This window comes from Prunus avium, chromosome 4 (genome assembly GCF_965620075.1).
Source record: "Prunus avium chromosome 4, drPruAviu1.hap1.1, whole genome shotgun sequence".
In the NCBI taxonomy this organism is placed as follows: domain Eukaryota; kingdom Viridiplantae; phylum Streptophyta; class Magnoliopsida; order Rosales; family Rosaceae; genus Prunus; species Prunus avium.
In genome coordinates, this window is record NC_142287.1 from 31,074,811 (window position 1) to 31,094,323 (window position 19,513).

Sequence of the window (19,513 nt, forward strand, 5' to 3'; positions counted from 1 at the left end):
TAATTTATACTTCAATAGATAGAAGAAATACAACCAATGTTCATAAATCCTAATATTAAGGTGCCCTACTTAGACATGTAAAATTGGGGAGAGGAAAATTCACAAAGCTTAAGTTAATCAAAAGAGGAAGAGAATGAGAACAAAAAAATTAAAGAGTTTTTACCCCAAAAAGTAAAAATATGAGAAAATAAAAAATATGTGAGAGGGCCTGAGCCTACCCTGGTCCTTAGGTGGCTTCGCCACTGGTTGTAGCCACAACAACTCTGACTCTGGCGTTGCGAGCGAAAATCCTAAAATTGAGTGAAAAATTGAAGAAGAGCAAGAAACTGACGTTGTTGAAGTGCAAGGGAATGAGTCGCTCCGGATTTTCGCTCGCAACCACGGAGTCAGAGTTGTTGTGGTTGCAGCGATGGGAGGAAGTAGGAGGGTAGTGACAAGAGGAAGAAGAACATATTTTGGGGTTTTAGTTTTTAATTTTTACCTTTTTTTGTTAAGTGAAATTTAAAAAGTAAAAGAAGAAAGATATTTTAAAATAATTTTTTCTTAGCTCTTTGATTAAATTCAAGGGTGAATGACCACAAGTCTCTTAGACCCTATGATTCAAGAGAACGGTACTATTCATTTTATCATTAAGGAGAAAAACGTCATTTCTTCTAACACCACATAGCATGTTAATAACTTTAAATTAAACTCCGAAAAGTTACTATTTGAGTAAATTTGCACTATGTGAGTATACTATGTCATCCTATGGTCAGTAACGTCATACAAAGGAAACCAGAAACCTTGGACTCTAACTTCCATTATCTTTAAATAAATAAGAAATTAACTTAACCTAGTGGACAAAATGAAAAGATGATGTACCTTGGAGAGAACAAAACCCCCAAAAAAATAATTGGAGACGATCATGTCAGTGATGGCTGTGGTCCAAGTGTAAATTGGGATTGAATTGACATGCTCTCTCTAAAAACAAATAAACAAAAATATGATCAGATCACCTCATTCATCTGTCTCTTTCTTTATATATTGTCGCATTTTGGCTCACATGACAAGGAGGAAATGCAGTGCGAGCAGGATATATGTGTGGTGAGACAGAGAAAAAGAGATAAAACCGTGTGTGGTGTGGTCCACAATCACAATCACAAGCTGCAACGCAGCATGGGCATCTCCACCCCCGCGGCTTGGAAGTTGGAATTACTCTGCCTAAATATGTTCATATTGTCTCACAAGTTGTTGCATGCGCTAATAAAATATACAGAAAACACAAATCTCCTCCTCACGAATCACAACTTCACAACACCATTAAACTTGAACTCACAAAGAACTAAAATAGAATTTACGTTTACAAAATGAGTCTATTGGTCAACCGTTAAAGTCCTTTCTTTTTTTGGAGGCGGGGATTTGAACCCCTCCCATTTTACTCCACAAATACCTTAACTACTATATCATTTATGTTTTTATGATAATATGCTAAAATATTTATATTTATATGGGTGGCGCGTTAACAATTACATGCAAAACTATTTTGGGGATTTATCATTTGATGACTGCTCTTCACAATACACTTACTCTACACATAGAGATGATGAAGATAGTGAAAATTTTGAACCTTATAGGAACTCTATGTGGTACTAAGTCACTCATGTATCTTACCATGTACTATATAAAGTGTAAAATATTGTAGTAAATCATTATATATAAATGATTATAGTGTGTTTAATCTTCTTTCATTAATTACTACATATTTTTTACACTCACAGTGTTTGCTAACTCGCTGTATAATCAACTTAAATCAGTTAAATCCATCATGCAATGCATTTCATTCTAATTTTTTGTGATAAACTAATAAATAATTGACTAAATAAACATTCTCCAAAGTTCCAATAAAATTTTTCAAGTTTTTCTTACAATTTTCGTGGTTTTCATTCAATTTTTATCGATATCGATAATATCCCGATATTTCCATCGAAATTTCCATATTTTTGGATTACCGATATTTCCGATATCATCGATATTTTAGACATTGTTCCTAAAACACATGCACTTGAAAAATAATCCTACATGTTAAACCCATAAATGTGGTTTCAAATTGATATAATTTTTCAATCCCAAAAGGTTAGTTGTGTTGTGAATAAAAATATGACCAAATGACAGATCGTGGTGTGATAGAAGATTGGACTTGCAAACCCTAGCTGGTTTATTGGGGTTTGGACATTGTTGACTTGGGTTGGGCTTATAAAAGTGTGATAGAAGATTGATCTGGGTCATCAGGCTCACTGCTGCCCATATATATATATATGTAAAGGGCATGAAAATGACGTGTATGACCTAAGGCCATGACAGCAACATCATGGACGTCAACCATGATCATGTAAACAAAAAGAATTTTTTAATATTTATATTCGAGAAGTTGAATAAAACAAGGTAAATTGATATTGTAATTGAGTGGAGCTGTTCCAAACCCCCAGGATATTATTATGTTTGCACTGCACCTACCTTTTTGCAAAACAGAAGGTCTAAATTAAAGAATAAAATAAAATATTTGAGTCGTATTTCTTTTTAAAATATTGAAAGAGATTCTAAATTCGAATCATTGATATTCAATTAATTAAAAAAATAAAAAACTACACAAGACACTAAATCCTTTAAAAAAAACCCTAAATCATAGTCTTGGCTTGTGAATTTCCTAAGGGAAAAAAATACAAAGAAAGGCATGCACAAGCTCGAAAATTCATATACAGAAAGATATAAATTAAAAAAAAAACAAAGTAAAACTGAATTATTTTTTAACAAAAGTACAGAAGAAAATGTAAGAGTTCGAGAGGCACAAAACAGTAAAAATAATGTCTCAATCCAAAATACGACAGTAAAATAGTATATAAAATTAACGTACCTTGTAATGGATGGATGCGAAAGTAGGATGAATATGATTTATGGGCTTGTAAGAAGATTGTGCAAGAAGAAACACATACGGGTGCGTTGATAGTATTGGAGGGTGGAAAAAAGAGTTTAGTGGATTAGTGTTTGAATTAGTGAATGCTTTGGATATAATATACGGAGGGTAAGTGGGAAAATATTTTAGTGTAAAAGCACTTTAATGTTGGCATTCAAACAATAAAATGATTCTATGTAAAAGCGCTCCTAGCATAAAGCGATTATGCTAAAATTACTTATGTATAAGCACTTCCAAACCAGTTCTAAATTATGGTAGTCTTTTATGTAATATCTTTATAGCGATAATTAGTGATTAATAACACTAGCGGAGGGAGAATTGCTCTTTCCTTGGATGAGGGATATAGGTTAATTGAATATTGATAAAAAAAAAAAAAAGTTCTATTCTATGTAAAGTGTACTAAAGTTTTTATAATAATTTTGATTAAAAAAAAAAGTTTTTATTTATTTATAATAATTCAAGGAATGTGTCAATTACTTGATTAGATATAATATTCATTTAATACAACGAATAATAAGAATAATAAGAATAATAGTGATCGATTAATGTCGGAATCCAAAACGTGAAATGGAATCTCTTGTTTTTTTTCGTAGAAATCGATAAATGAGAAGAATAGAATCGTAATAATGGGAAGAAATCAGTCCCAAAAATATTAGATAAAGAGGAAAAAAGAAAGATGAGATAGAAAGAGAATGTCATTAAATCCTCCGTCCTAAGGCACGCATTCCTTTCCTTTGTCCGATTTCACAGCAGTGTCAAAGCGGGACCCACCCACGCTCTCTGTTCCATCGAAGCTTCTGGACTTTCCACCAAAAATCCAAAATCATTTTCCAAAACCGCTCCCACTCACACGTCTCCTTCCTGGTTGACTCCTTCGGGACTAAGACAACCGCGCAGGGATAAGATCGTCATTTCCCCCAGGACCCTTTATAAAGAAACCAAATCCTCCTCTCGCTCACAGTTCCTACATTTTTTGTTTTTGTGAGTTCAGAGAGTACCAGTTTGAGGCAAGTTTTCTTTTCGATTGTTTTTGAGTTTGCTCCCGATTCTCCAATGGAAAGAGGTGGTGGTGGAAATAGAGGAAGAGGAAGAGGAAGAGGAAGAGGTAGAGGCAGCAGTAATGGTGGTGGTGACATAGGTGATTATGGTGGCTACGGCAGAGGAAGTGGAAATAGAGGTGGAGGAGGAGGAGAAGAGAGAGGAAGAGGTGGTTATGGCGGTCATGGTGGTGAGTCCCCGTACCACCATCAACAACAACCACCGCCGCAGCATCAGCAGCCGCCGCCGCAGCAGCAGTATCATCAACAACAACAACAACCGAATCAGAGTTGGGGCCCGCCAGGGAGGCCTTCTCCATGGAGCACTTCTGCTCCCAACAGAGCGTGGGGGCCCAGAGCGGCTTCTCCTGCATCTCCGGCACCGATTAGCTCTCCTGCTCCTCCTAGTATGGCTGCGTGGGGGCCCAGAGCGGCTTCTCCGGCATCTCCAGCATCGATCAACTCTCCTACTCCTCGTGTGGCGGCTTGGGGGCCCAGAGCGGCTGCTCCTGCATCTCCAGCCCCGATCAATTCTCCTACTCCTGGTACGCTTTTTTCTTCTTCATTTTGGGCCCTTTTTGAGATACAATTGGAACTTGTGCAACTGATCATATCATAGACTGTGAGGCAATGTTTACTTTGGAGAGTAAGCCATTGCTTTTTGAATCCCTAATTTTGATCTGATCAAGTTATACTATTTTGAATTCATGATGTATTTATCATGTGTTGCGTATTGGATGTAGATAATGAGATTGTGGTGATAAATCATGTGTTTATTGCTTACACTACTTTGCTTTAACTAAGAGATTATTGTGGTGATAAATCAAGCATTTGGTTGATTTTACTAAGAGATCATTACTGTTTGCCTTAGATAAATAATTTGATTTTGAGTCTCGTTATGTGAAAACTAAGCGTTCTGCATAAATGTGTTGAGTGGAATTTCTTTTTTTGGGTTACTATTTAATGTTAGCTTGTTGCTACAGTTAGTCTAACAATTTGTATTTATATAAATAATGAGGCTTGGTGATTATAACACATTTTGTTTGTTCTTTTTTCTTCACAGATACTCTTGTTCCCAGAGTGCAAGCTCTGGAAATTTCGAAACAGACACCTCCTTCATCCTCTTTGGACAATACAGACAAAAAACTCCCAGTGAAACGGCCTGATAATGGAGGCACAAAAGCTATCCGAACTACTAGGCTTCGTGCCAACCATTTTAATCTCTCGTACAATCCTGAGAGTATTATAAGGCATTATGATGTTGATGTCAAGCCAGAGAACCCTGCTAAGAATGGCCGTCCTGTGAAAATGTCGAAGTACGAACTCTCTGCAATCAGGAAGAAGTTATCCTCTGATAAGCCTTCGGATTTTCCCTTGTTAAGTACGGCATATGATGGTGAAAAAAACATCTTCAGTGCAGTGCCGTTGCCCACTGGATCATTTAAGGTGGAGGTTCCTGCGGAAGAAGACACACGGTTCAGTTCATACATATTTACCATAAAGTTTGTAAATGAGCTCAAGCTTTGCAAGTTGAAGGAGTACTTGAGTGGCCATGTGTTGTCTATCCCTCGTGATATATTGCAGGGTATGGATTTGGTGATGAAAGAAAATCCAACTAGGTGCTTGGTTTCTGTTGGGCGAAACTTTTACCCCGCTGAATCTAATGAAAAAGATGACCTTGGAAATGGTATTGCTGCATTTAGAGGGTTTCAGCATAGCTTAAGGCTGACTTCCCAGGGTCCTGCTTTGTGTCTTGACTACTCGGTCTTGGCATTTCATAAGCGCATGCCAGTTATAGATTTTCTCCAACAGCAGATAAGGGGTTTTACTTTAAAAGATTTCACTAGGTTCAGGAGAGAGGTTGTGGATGTATTGAGGGGATTGAAAGTTACTGTGACTCACCGGAAAACCAAGCAAAAGTACATCATCAAGGGGCTGACTGATAAGAATGCAGGAGATATTACATTTGATGCTGTAGATATAGATGGCCAGTGTCCACCTAGGAAAGTTAGACTTCTTGATTATTTCAGTGAAAAATACAAGGAGATCCAGTACAAAAACATTCCCTGCTTGGATTTGGGGAAAAATGGTAGGAAGAACGATACACCGATGGAGTTCTGTGTCTTAGTTGAGGGGCAAAGGTATCCAAAGGAGAATTTAGACAGAAATGCAGCTATCAAGCTGAAGGACATGTCATTGCCTTCACCAGGGATTAGAGAGAACATGATACGTGGCATGGTACAATCTGAGGATGGACCTTGTGGGTAAGTAAATTTATGTCCTTTATTTTTGCCTAGTGAAGTTTGATTGTTATCAAACTTCCACTGTTGTTTACTTGAGCTTTCATGACTTCATTGTTCCTCTTGCACGGAACACAATTAGTGTTTATGATTTTAGTCAGCAGGCAGTTCACTCCTCCGAAGGCTGAGAACTGGTATTCTGCTCTAATACTATTTATGAACATGCTGGTGATAGTGGAATTGTTTCCCATGTAATGGTATTAACTTAATTAATGATAGTCTATAGGTTTCTGTAGCTTGCACAAGTAAATGGGTTGTAGATAAACTCAGTGGTTGTAGTGAATCTAAGCATATTGAATATCGACATCTTTTATGCACAAAAGATGCTTATTAATAGGGTGATATTATTACCATTTTGAGTAGCTTAATTCTGCATAAGACTGCAGTGATTAATTATGATTTTGATTCTTTTGTTATTGGCAGTGGTGGCATCATTGGGAATTTTGGAATTGTAGTCAACAAGAATATGACACCAGTAACAGGGCGTGTCATTGTCCCACCTGAGTTGAAGTTGGGTCCTTCTGCTGATGGCAGGATGACTACGGTAACAGTTGACCGAGAGAAATGCCATTGGAATCTTGTTGGGAAGTCTCTAGTGGAAGGAAAACCAATCAGTCGCTGGGCTGTACTTGACTTCAGCAGTTATGATCGATTCTGTCTGGACCCTAATCAATTCATCCCAAAGCTCATCACAAAGTGCAACAAACTGGGAATCAGAATGGGAGAGCCTGTTTTGTACGAAGCCACTTCCATGAGACCATTCACTAGTGTTCAGATGCTTCGTCAGCTGCTTGAAAGCATTAATGAACAGGCATACAAAAACAGCAAAGGCCATTTACAATTACTTGTTTGTGTAATGACTCGAAGAGATCCTGGTTACAAGTATCTGAAGTGGATCTCTGAGACTCAAATTGGTATAGTGACGCAGTGCTGCTTGTCAAATATGGCTAACAAAGCAAATGACCAGTATCTTTCAAATCTTGCACTTAAGATAAATGCCAAGCTTGGAGGCAGTAATGTAGAGCTAAGTAATCGGCTTCCCCTCTTTGGGGGTGCAGGCCATGTTATGTTTGTGGGGGCTGATGTGAATCATCCTGCTGCGCGGAACACGACAAGTCCATCAATTGCAGCTGTTGTTGCCACTGTAAACTGGCCTGCTGCGAATCGTTATGCTGCACGAGTCCGACCCCAGTACCATCGCACTGAGAAGATATTGAATTTTGGAGACATGTGTCTGGAGCTTGTTGAAACTTATGAGCGATTGAATAAAGTCAAGCCGGACAAAATTGTTGTCTTCCGTGATGGAGTCAGTGAGGGCCAGTTTGATATGGTTCTCAATGAAGAGTTACTAGATCTGAAGAGGGCTTTGGGAGGTATAAAGTACTATCCAACCATCACACTAATTGTTGCCCAGAAACGGCACCATACTCGTCTCTTTCCGGAGAGCATGAGGGAAGGTAGTTCCACAGGCAATGTATTACCGGGAACTGTTGTGGACACAGTAATCGTGCACCCATTTGAGTTTGACTTCTATCTCTGCAGTCATTATGGAGCCCTTGGAACAAGCAAACCAACACACTACCATGTTCTTTGGGATGAACACAGGTTTACTTCTGACCAATTGCAGAAGCTCATATATGACTTGTGCTTCACGTTTGCAAGGTGTACTAAACCGGTATCGTTGGTCCCACCGGTGTACTATGCTGACCTTGTGGCATATAGAGGGCGATTATACCATGAGAGTATGGAGGGACAGTCTCCAGCTTCAGCATCCTCAGCATCATCGTCATCCTCAGCATCATCAGCACTATCAGTGGCTTCTCTAGAGGAAAGGTTTTACAAACTGCATGCTGACCTGGAAAACATAATGTTTTTCGTATGAAGGTCGAAGCATGATCCCGTGATCTCTCTTTTGTAGAACATGAAGGATATGGTTTTGTAACTTGGCAACCCGGGCGCAACTCCAACCTCCTGAAAAGGAGTTTGTGCGTGAATCTAATGGGTGTTTATTTCTTCTGTGTGAATTTAAGGAGGAACTCGTTCTTATCTAGTAATGTGGCTTAACTACAAATTAATAGTGTTTTTTAATCTCAAAATTGGTGATGAAGGGATATATCTTTTTTGTTCTTGACCATGATTGTCACTTGTGGTCATAATGAGACTATTCTAATTTTGTGTTCAGAAATCTGTTTGATGTATTTTCATTATGTGTTTTACTATCTCTGTCACTCAAAATTTGCTTGATCCAACAATGTTTATATCCTCTAAAATAAAATTGTAAGAATCCATAAGGTGTTAGCTGAATAGCTTCTTTATTGTGCTCTCAAGTGATCATGAGTTCAAGCTCTCATGTTACTATGTGTGAATTTTTTCCTCGCTTCTCAACTTTAGCAAAACATTAAAAAAAAAAAAATCATAAAAAAGTTATGCGTACCATATTGTTAATGGCAAATTTGGCTGGAAGGGGATTGTAAGGAGTTGCGTAGGGTCGCAAAAGATTTCAACTTTTAACTTGGGTAAGAAATTAAAAAGAATTGAGAATTAAAAAAGACACGTGGTGGTTGTTGAGCTAGGCAAGGTGGGAACCATTCTTTTGTATTTTTAAAGGAGGGAACTTGGAAGCGTTATCAAAAAAGGAAAAGGGCACCAACAGGAGTTGGTCCAAGTGGAAGGGGCTTGGATCCTTTAAACAAGAGGTCCTGGGTTCGATCCCAGGCGCTTGCGAATAGAGCAGACTTTGTTGGGAGAGGTCCCCGCTTTGCGCCCGACAGTACCTCGAGGGTTAGTCCCCGCAATCGCGCGGGGGATACCTTGGTTTTCACCAAAAAAAAGGAAAAGGGCGGGGACAAAGAGTGAGCGAATATAAGCGATACGAGAAAGAGGAGAATGGTATCAAATACAGTTCCTCATGCAACCCTTTGGCAAAAGAAAAAGAAGAAGCAAATTCCTCTCTGTTCCATGGAAGCTTCTTGACTTTCCACCAAAAATCTAAAACCATTTTCCGACCTCTCCCACTCCCGCGTCTCCTTCTTGGTTGATTCCTTCGTGACTAAGGCACTTCGTGGCTAAGGCAATCGCGCAGGGACAAGATCGTCATTCAACCCAACTCCCTTTATAAGGAACCAACTTCTCATCTTGATCACAGACTCATTAATAATTTTTGTGAATTGAGAGAGTACGAATTTGAGGCAAGTTTTCTATTCCATCGTTTTTGAGTTTGCTTCCGATTTCTCCAATGGAAAGAGGTGGTGGTGGAAACAGAGGAAGACATAGAGGCAGCAGTAATGGTGGTGAAAGAGGTGATTACGGTGGCTACGGCAGACGAAGTGGAGGAGGAGGAAGAGGAGAGAGAGGAAGAGGTGGTTATGGCGGTCATGGTGGTGGTGGGTCCTAGTACCACCATCAACAACAACCGCCGCAGCAGCAGCATTATCAACAACAACCGAATGAGAGTTGGGGCAAGCAAGGGAGGCCTTCTCCATGGAATAGTCCCGCTTCCACCAGAGCAGCCTCTCCTGCTGTATCTCCAGCCCCAATAAACTCTCCTACTCCTGGTAAAAAATTTTTTTCTTCATTCTGGGTCCTTTTTGAGATGCAATTGAAATTTGCACTACTGATCATATCATATAGACTGTGAATGAAGCCGTTGCATTTTTATTCCTAAATGTCAGTTTTTAGCTACCGTTAGTCTAGCCATTTGGATTTAAATAAATAATGAGGCTTGGTAATAACACCTTTTGTTTGTTCTTTTTTCTTCACAGATACTCTTGTTCCTAGAATGCAATCTCTGGAAATTTCGAAACAGGCACTTTCTTCGCCTTCTTTGGATGATGAAGCGGACAAAAAACTCCCTGTGAGACGGCCTGATAATGGAGGCACAAAATCTATCCAAACTACTAGCCTTCGTGCTAATCATTTTAATCTCTCGTACAATCCTGAGAGTATTATAAGGCACTACGATGTTGATGTCAAGCCAGAGAAGCCTGCTAAAAATGGCCGTCCTATGAAAATGTCGAAGTCTGAACTCTCTGCAATCAGGAAAAAGTTATCCTCTGATAATCCTTCGGATTTTCCCTTGTCAAGTACCGCATATGATGGTGGAAAGAACATCCTCAGTGCGGTGCCGTTGCCCACGGGATCATTTAAGGTGGAGGTTTTTGAGGAAGAAGGCACGCGGTTCAGTTCATACATATTTACCATAAAGTTTGTAAATGAGCTCAAGCTTTGCAAGTTGAAGGAGTACTATAGTGGCCACGTGTTGTCTATCCCTCATGATATATTGCAGGGTATGGATTTGGTGATGAAAGAAAATCCAACTAGGTGCTTGGTTTCTGTTGGGCGAAGCTTTTACCCCGCTACATCAAATCAAAACGATGACCTTGGGCATGGTATTGCTGCATTTAGAGGGTTTCAGCAAAGCTCAAGGCTGACTTCCCAGGGTCCTGCCTTGTGTCTTGACTACTCAGTCTTGGCATGTTATAAGTCCCAGCCCGTTATAGATTTTCTGCAAGAGCGGATCAGGGACTTTGATTTAAACAATTTCAACAGGTTTAGGAGAGAGGTTGTGGATGTATTGATGGAATTGAAAGTTACTGTGACTCACCTTAGAACCAAGCAAAAGTACATCATCAAGGGGCTGAGTGATAAGAATGCAGGAGACATTACGTTTGATGCTGTAGACAGAGATGGCCAGTGTCCACCTAAGAAAGTTAGGCTGCTTGATTATTTCAGGGAAAAATACCAGGAGATCCAGTACAAAAACATTCCCTGCTTGGATTTGGGGAAAAATGGTAGGAAGAACTATACACCGCTGGAGTTCTGTGTCTTAGTTGAGGGGCAAAGGTATCCAAAGGAGAATTTGGACACAAATGCAGCTATCAAGCTGAAGGACATGTCATTGGCTTCACCAAAGGTTAGAGAGAACATGATATGTGGCATGGTACAATCTGGTGATGGACCTTGTGGGTAAGCTATTTTATGTCCTTTATTTTTGTTAGCAATATTGGCATCTTGTGTGAGTGTCACCTTGTGAAACACAAAGACATGAAACACAAGACAACCCTTGTCTCATGGCACTTGTCTCATTCCTTGTTTTAGGGAATACTTTTCTTGAGCAATGTAATCCTTGTCTTAGGGAATGTTTCATGGAATGTCTTAGGGAATGTTTTATGGAATGTTTTAGGGTTATTACATGTATATATGTTTTGATGTGTAATAGAATGAACACAAGTTGAAATCAGAAAATATGCATAGCTTCCAAAATTCTCTACACTCTCCATTATCTCTACTCAACCTTCAATATTTCTTCCTAATTTGACATGGTATCAGAGCAGCGATCTTGCTGACTCTAGTCTTGAATCGTTGCTGCAATCATGGGAGAAAACGACTTCTTTCCCACTGAAAGTAGCACCACCGACCCGGCTACTCCTTCTACCTTCACAGAATTTGCTACTCAAATGGCTGAGTTGATGAAGATACAAGCATCAACATCGACTACGACTTCGACTCCGACAATTACCTACGAAACCTCCTCTGCACAAATTGGCATTAAATTGGATGACTCTAACTATGCCTTATGGTCTCAAGTTATTGAGATGTATGTTGCTGGCAAAGACAAGCTGGGATATCTCACGGGTGAACTCCCAGCACCTTCTCAGACAGACTCTACATTCAACCGATGGCGGACAGAAAATGCAATTGTGAAAGGGTGGCTAATCAACTCCATGGAGCCAAGGTTGATTGGCAACTTCATTAGATTCCCGACGGCCAAAGGAGTATGGGATGCAATAGCCACAACTTACTTTGATGGCACTGACACCTCCCAGGTGTATGATCTTAAAAGGCGAATCTCCCGTATGCGACAAGGGGGAGGCTCGATTGAAACTTACTACAATGATCTCCAAGGTTTATGGAGAGAAATCGATTTTCGTCGCCCAAATGAAATGAAGTGTGAGCTGGATATCAAGAAATACTATGATATCATCCAAGAAGACCGAGTTTATATTTTCTTGGATGGTTTGGATGACCGACTTGACAAAGCCCGAAGTGATGTGCTCCAAATGAGTCCATTCCCTACAGTTGAGCAAGCCTATGCTCATGTTCGACGAGAAGATATTCGACAAGCTGTGATGTTAGGAGCTCCAACACCAACCGGAGTAGGATTGGCAACAAAAGGAACATACCGACCCTCTCGCCCAACTCCAACCCCAGTTGCTGCTTCTCTCCAACTACAAACCACTACCAACAAGACGACTACTCCACCACCTTCTCGACCCAAGGCTCCCACAGATGGGAATGGTTGCACTCACTGCGGAAATCCAAAACACACTCGAGAAACCTGTTTTAAATTACATGGCTATCCGGAGTGGTGGGAGGGTCTCAAGGCTCGTAAACTTGCTGCTAGAGGAACGGGTCGTGCTGCCTTGTCACTATGGACTCTCCGATAACATTAATTCCTTATGAAGAATCTACCTCAGCACTAGAAAAGAACTCTTCATCTTTTAGTGACTCAGGTAACTGCGGATATGTATTTCATACATCATATACAAGTGACCCCACATGTTGGATTATTGATTCAGGAGCCACAGATCATATGACGTTCGATCCAACTGATTTTCTAAGTACAACTACACCACAACGAACAAGTATTGCCAATGCAAATGGTGTTACCTCTCCCGTGGTCGGTGCTGGAACCATTGGCCTCTCTCCATCCCTTACTCTTCAAAATACTTTGCTTGTCCCATCATTGTCTAATAAATTGATGTCTGTTGGCCAAGCTATTGAGCAACTAAATTGTTGTGTACTCATGTATCCCGACTTCTGTTTATTTCAGGATATTCTCACCAAGGAGATCATTGGTCGTGGTACTAAGAGAGGGGGGTTGTACTATGTGGATGATTTCAGTATGGGAAAGGCACATAGTGTGAAGCACTCATCGACTTGGAAGGATCGACAACTTTGGCTATGTCACCAACGTTTGGGGCATCCGTCTTTTGGCTATATGAGACATCTATTTCCAGATTTGTTTTCAAATTCCTGTACCACTGATTTCCAATGTGATACTTGTATCTTGGCCAAGAGCCATAGAGCCTCTTATCCATTAATTACAAATAAAAGTGTTGCTCCATTTGCTTTGATACATTCTGATGTTTGGGGTCCTTCACCTATCTCTACAACTTCTGGCTTTCGGTGGTTTATTACCTTTGTGGATGATTGTACCGGCATGACTTGGCTCTTCATGATGAAAAATAAAACTGATGTGTTCCCTATATTTCAGTCATTTAACAAGCAAATTGAAACTCAATTCTCTACCAAGATTCAAGTCCTTCGTTCTGACAATGGAGGTGAATATATCAACCATGATTTTCAGACCTACTTCCAAATGCATGGCATCATCCATGAGACCACTTGTCCTCAAACTCCTCAACAGAATGGTGTTGCGGAACGAAAAAATCGACACCTCCTTGAAACAGCACGAGCTCTTTTGATTGGAGCTCATGTTCCTCGCCACCATTGGGATGATGCTATAGTCACTGCAGTCTACCTCATCAACCGAATGCCTTCCAAAGTTTTAGACTTCCGGACTCCACTACAAGCACTTGCCCAACATGGGCCCTTGCCCTCTGTTCAGATGCTTCCGCCCCGAGTCTTTGGTTGTGTGGCATTCGTACACCTCCATAAGAATCAACGTGGCAAGCTTGATCCATGTGCTATCAGATGTGTTTTTGTAGGCTATGCTGCCCATCAGAAGGGATATCGATGCTATCACCCCTCCAGTCGTCGTACATATGTCACTTTGGATGTCACTTTTATGGAGTCGGAAATGTTTTTTCATGATCCGATGACCAACTCTCCGCCTCATAGAGACATACAAAGAGAACCACTGGGCAAGGAGGCCCTGGAAATTCAAGAACTTGAAGATTGGAGCAAAACGGATCCCAAAAGTCCAGAAGAAAATGTAACCTGCCCAAAAGCGACCGGTCGCCAGGAGTCTAGCGACCGGTCGCATAGAAATCCTGAAGGTGAACAACGGTTCTGCCCAAAAACGACCGGTCGCCAGGAGCCCAACGACCGGTCGCCAGACAATCCTGAAGCTGAAATTCGAACCTGCCCAAAAACGACCGGTCGCCAGGGGCCCAGCGACCGGTCGCTCCCACGCACTGAAGCTGAGCATCGACTCTGTCCAGAAACGACCGGTCGCCAGGAGCCCAGCGACTGGTCGCTTCCAAGCACTGAAGTTGAGTATCGAATCTGTCCAGAAACGACCGGTCGCTCCACAGCAGAGAGCACAATATTTTTTCTTACTTCACCGACGATGATGACGAAGACCCCCCTCACATCTCAGTACCAGCTGATCAATCTCCTGAGAATACTCCTGAGGTACGTGATTCTACTACATCTACTGTTTTAGTTGATGAAACTGTTAGATATCAATTACCCAATAGACAGAACCGTGGAAAACCACCAATTCGGTATTCACCGGAGAATGGCAAAGCATCGAAGTATCCAATTGCAAACTATGTTTCTGCGGAAAAATTATCTGCACCCCTCCAAGGCTTTGTACACCAGTTATCTGCAATTCATATTCCAACCAAAGTGAGTGAGGCATTGAAGGATCCAAAATGGGTTCACGCAATAAAGGAAGAGATGCATGCTCTGGAGAAAAATCACACATGGACACTGGAGAATTTACCTCGAGGAAAAAGGACTGTCGGATGCAGACGGGTTTACACCTTGAAATACAATGCTGATGGGTCAATTGAACGTTACAAAGCACGACTTGTGGCAAAGGGATACACGCAAACATATGGTATTGACTATGAAGAAACCTTTGCCCCGGTTGCAAAACTTAACACTGTTCGAGTGCTATTGTCCCTTGCAGCAAATCTTGATTGGCCTCTCCACCAATTTGATGTGAAGAATGCCTTTCTCCATGGAGAACTCACAGAAGAAGTCTACATGGATATCCCACCAGGATATGTTACATCTATTCCTGCTAATGTGGTGTGCAGATTACGAAAGGCATTATATGGATTGAAGCAGTCTCCCCGGGCATGGTTTGGGCGTTTCACCTTGACAATGAAGACTTATGGTTTTAAGCAGAGTAATTCTGACCATACTCTGTTCTTAAAACACAAGGGAGGAAAGGTAACAGCTCTTATCATTTATGTCGATGATATGATTATTACTGGAAATGATAAGCAGGAAATTTCTCAACTCCAACACTGTTTAGCAAAGGAGTTTGAAATGAAAAATCTTGGTGGACTCAAGTACTTCTTGGGCATTGAAGTTGCTCGATCAAAGCAAGGCATTTTTCTCTCACAAAGGAAGTATGTTCTAGATTTTTTGGCAGAAACGGGAATGTTAGATTGCAAACCTGTGGACACTCCAATCGTTCAGAATCACCGCCTTGGGGAATATCCCAATCAAGTACCCACTAACAAAGAAAGATATCAAAGATTGGTGGGACGACTGATCTACTTATCCCATACCCGACCCGACATTGCATATGCTGTAAGTGTTGCTAGTCAGTTTATGCATTGTCCAAGTGAAGATCATATGGATGCGGTTCTTAGAATTCTTAAATATTTGAAGTCCGCACCGGGTAAAGGACTTATGTTCTCTAAAAATAGTCATCTGAATATCAGTGGCTATACAGATGCAGATTGGGCAGGGAATATCACTGATCGACGATCAACTTCAGGGTACTTCACATTTGTTGGTGGTAACTTGGTTACTTGGAGAAGCAAGAAACAGAATGTTGTTGCTTTGTCTAGTGCAGAGGCCGAATTCAGAGGAATGACCAAAGGAATTTGCGAACTCCTTTGGTTAAAGAAATTGCTTACAGAGATTGGATATGCACCTACAGTAGGAATGCATCTACAGTGTGATAACAAGGCTTCAATATCCATTGCACACAATCCAGTCCAACATGATCGTACTAAACATGTTTAAGTGGATCGACACTTCATTAAAGAAAAACTTGACAATAAAGAAATTTAGCTTCCGTTTGTCAAGTCCGAAAACCAACTGGCCGATATTTTGACAAAAGCAGTTTCTAGCAGAGTATTCCACAACTCACTGATCAAGTTGGGCATTGGTGATATCTATGCACCAACTTGAGGGGGAGTGTTAGCAATATTGGCATCTTGTGTGAGTGTCACCTTGTGAAACACAAAGACATGAAACACAAGACAACCCTTGTCTCATGGCACTTGTCTCATTCCTTGTTTTAGGGAATACTTTTCTTGAGCAATGTAATCCTTGTCTTAGGGAATGTTTCATGGAATGTCTTAGGGAATGTTTCATGGAATGTTTTAGGGTTATTACATGTATATATGTTTTGATGTGTAATAGAATGAACACAAGTTGAAATCAGAAAATATGCAAAGCTTCCAAAATTCTCTACACTCTCCATTATCTCTACTCAACCTTCAATATTTCTTCCTAATTTGACAATTTTTGCCTAGTGAAGTTTGATTGTTATCAAACTTCCACTGTTGTTTACTTGAGCTTTCATGACTTCATTGTTCCTCTTGCACGGAACACAATTAGTGTGTATGATTTTAGTTAGCAGGCAGTTCACTTCTCTGCAGGCTGAGAACTAGTATTCTGTTCTAATACCATTTATGAACATGCTGGTGATAGTGAAATTTTTTCGCATGTAGTGGTGTTAACTTAATTAATGAAGTGTACAGATCTCTGTGGCATGCACATGTAAATTGGTTGTAGATAAACTCCGTGTTTGTAGTGTCTAAGCATATTGAATCATCAATATCTTTTTAAACTAAAGATGCTTATGAATAGGGAGATAGTTTTACCATTTTGATTAACTTAATTCTACATAAAAAACTGCATTATTAATTATGATCCTGATTCTTTTGTTATTGGCAGTGGTGGCATCATTGAGAATTTTGGAATTGAAGTCAACATGAATATGACACCAGTAACAGGGCGTATCATTGTCCCACCTGAGTTGAAGTTGGGTCCTTCTTCTGATGGCAGGATGACTACGGTAACAGTTGACCGAGAGAAATGCCATTGGAATCTGGTTGGGAAGTCTCTAGTGGAAGGAAAACCAATCAGTCGCTGGGCTGTACTTGACTTCAGCAGATATGATCGATTCTGTCTGGACCCTAATCAATTCATCCCAAAGCTCATCACAAAGTGCAACAAACTGGGAATCAGAATGGGAGAGCCTGTTTTGTACGAAGCCACTTCCATGAGACCATTCACTAGTGTTCAGATGCTTCGTCAGCTGCTTGAAAGCATTAATGAACAGGCATACAAAAAAAGCAAAGGCCATTTACAATTACTTGTTTGTGTAATGACTCGAAGAGATCCTGGTTACAAGTATCTGAAGTGGATCTCTGAGACTCAAATTGGTATAGTGACGCAGTGCTGCTTGTCGGATAGGGCTAACAAAGCAAATGACCAGTATGTTTCAAATCTTGCACTTAAGATCAATGCCAAGCTTGGAGGCAGTAATGTAGAGCTAAGTGATCGGTTTCTTCCCCTCTTTGAGGGTGCAGGCCATGTTATGTTTGTGGGGGCTGATGCGAATCATCCTGCTGCGCGGAACACGACAAGTCCATCAATTGCAGCTGTTGTTGCCACTGTAAACTGGCCTGCCGCGAATCGTTATGCTGCACGAGTCCGACCCCAGTACCATCGCACTGAGAAGATATTGAATTTTGGAGACATGTGTCTGGAGCTTGTTGAAACTTATGAGCGATTGAATAAAGTCAAGCCGGACAAAATTGTTGTCTTCCGTGATGGGGTCAGTGAGGGCCAGTTTGATATGGTTCTCAATGAAGAGTTACTAGATCTGAAGAGGGCTTTGGGAGGTATAAAGTACTATCCAACCATCACACTAATTGTTGCCCAGAAACGGCACCATACTCGTCTCTTTCCGGAGAGCATGAGGGAAGTTAGTTCCACAGGCAATGTATTACCGGGAACGGTTGTGGACACAGTAATCGTGCACCCATTTGAGTTTGACTTCTATCTCTGCAGTCATTATGGAGCCCTGGGAACAAGCAAACCCACACGCTACCGTGTTCTTTGGGATGAACACAGGTTTACTTCTGACCAATTGCAGAAGCTCATATATGACTTGTGCTTCACGTTTGCAAGGTGTACTAAACCGGTATCGTTGGTCCCACCGGTGTACTATGCTGACCTTGTGGCATATAGAGGGCGATTATACCATGAGAGTGTGGTGGGACAGTCTCCAGCTTCAGCATCCTCCTCCTCATCATCGTCATCCTCAGCATCGTCACCACTTTCATTGGCTTCTCTAGAGGAAAGGTTTTACAAACTGCATGCTGACCTGGAAAACATAATGTTTTTCATATGAAGGTGGAAGCATGATCTCGTGATCTCTCTTTTGTGGAACATGAAGGATACGGTTCTATAACTTGGCAAACCCTGGCGCAACTCCAACCTCCTGAAAAGGAGTTTGTGCGTGAATCTAATGGGTGTTTATTTCTTTTTTGTGTCGAAATGTTATGATCAGCATTTTCTCTACTGCGTATGGTCTGTGTGTTATTTAAGTATAGTAATTTGAGCTGTTTGTGTGTTGAACATTCTGTGTGCCCAAGGGGTTCTCAATTACTCTGAGAGGATCTAGTCAGTTGTAAGTCTTTGTAGTGTTGGGTTTCTTTCTTGTGTGTGATGTACGAATTGAGAATTACAAAATATTGTGGTTTGATATCAGGCTTTTTATGTCAGTTTGAATGTTATTTAATATTGTGGTTTCTTTGTTCGAACCTCGGCAATGCTTATTTGCATAACTTATGAAAGTACCACATAGTGACGTGAAAGGTAAATATTTTGACTCATAAAATTTTTTTATACAAATTTTATTTTTTTCTTGAGAAGTTGATAAAATTTTTATTACTTTGTGTTATTGGTATTTTTAGTCTCGTGTTGTTCCTAGGGGTGACAATTTTGCACACGACAGTCAAACTTGAATACGATAATCCGCTAACGCAAATAACCATTTTGATACGAAAGATATAATTCATTTTTCAATTTTCTAATATGCATTATAGAGTAATTATATAATCATAAGATTAATCTTTTTTTAGTATTTGATAACTATATTTAGGATGAAGTGAATTTTTATTGTACAAATATTGAATAAGTAAGAACTTGTAAATAAGTGAATGTTGATGTTAAACTTTCCGTTCACTTCATCCATTTGGGTCAACCCGAACACGATG

At 40.4% G+C, this 19,513-nt stretch overlaps 1 protein-coding gene and 1 pseudogene across 1 annotated transcript; both read left to right on the forward strand.

Annotated features, from left to right (window-relative positions):
- The first annotated feature begins 3,895 nt into the window (after positions 1 to 3,895).
- On the forward strand, positions 3,896 to 8,485 carry LOC110761459 (protein argonaute 2). The gene is made up of 3 exons (XM_021963933.2): positions 3,896 to 4,532; positions 5,051 to 6,251; positions 6,711 to 8,485. The coding sequence occupies exons 1-3, from the start codon at positions 4,004 to 4,006 to the stop codon at positions 8,167 to 8,169; spliced, it is 3,189 nt and encodes a 1,062-aa protein (XP_021819625.2). The 5' UTR covers positions 3,896 to 4,003; the 3' UTR covers positions 8,170 to 8,485.
- A 1,037-nt stretch (positions 8,486 to 9,522) lies between these two features.
- Positions 9,523 to 18,645, forward strand: LOC110761460 (protein argonaute 2-like; annotated as a pseudogene).
- Positions 18,646 to 19,513: the final 868 nt, after the last annotated feature.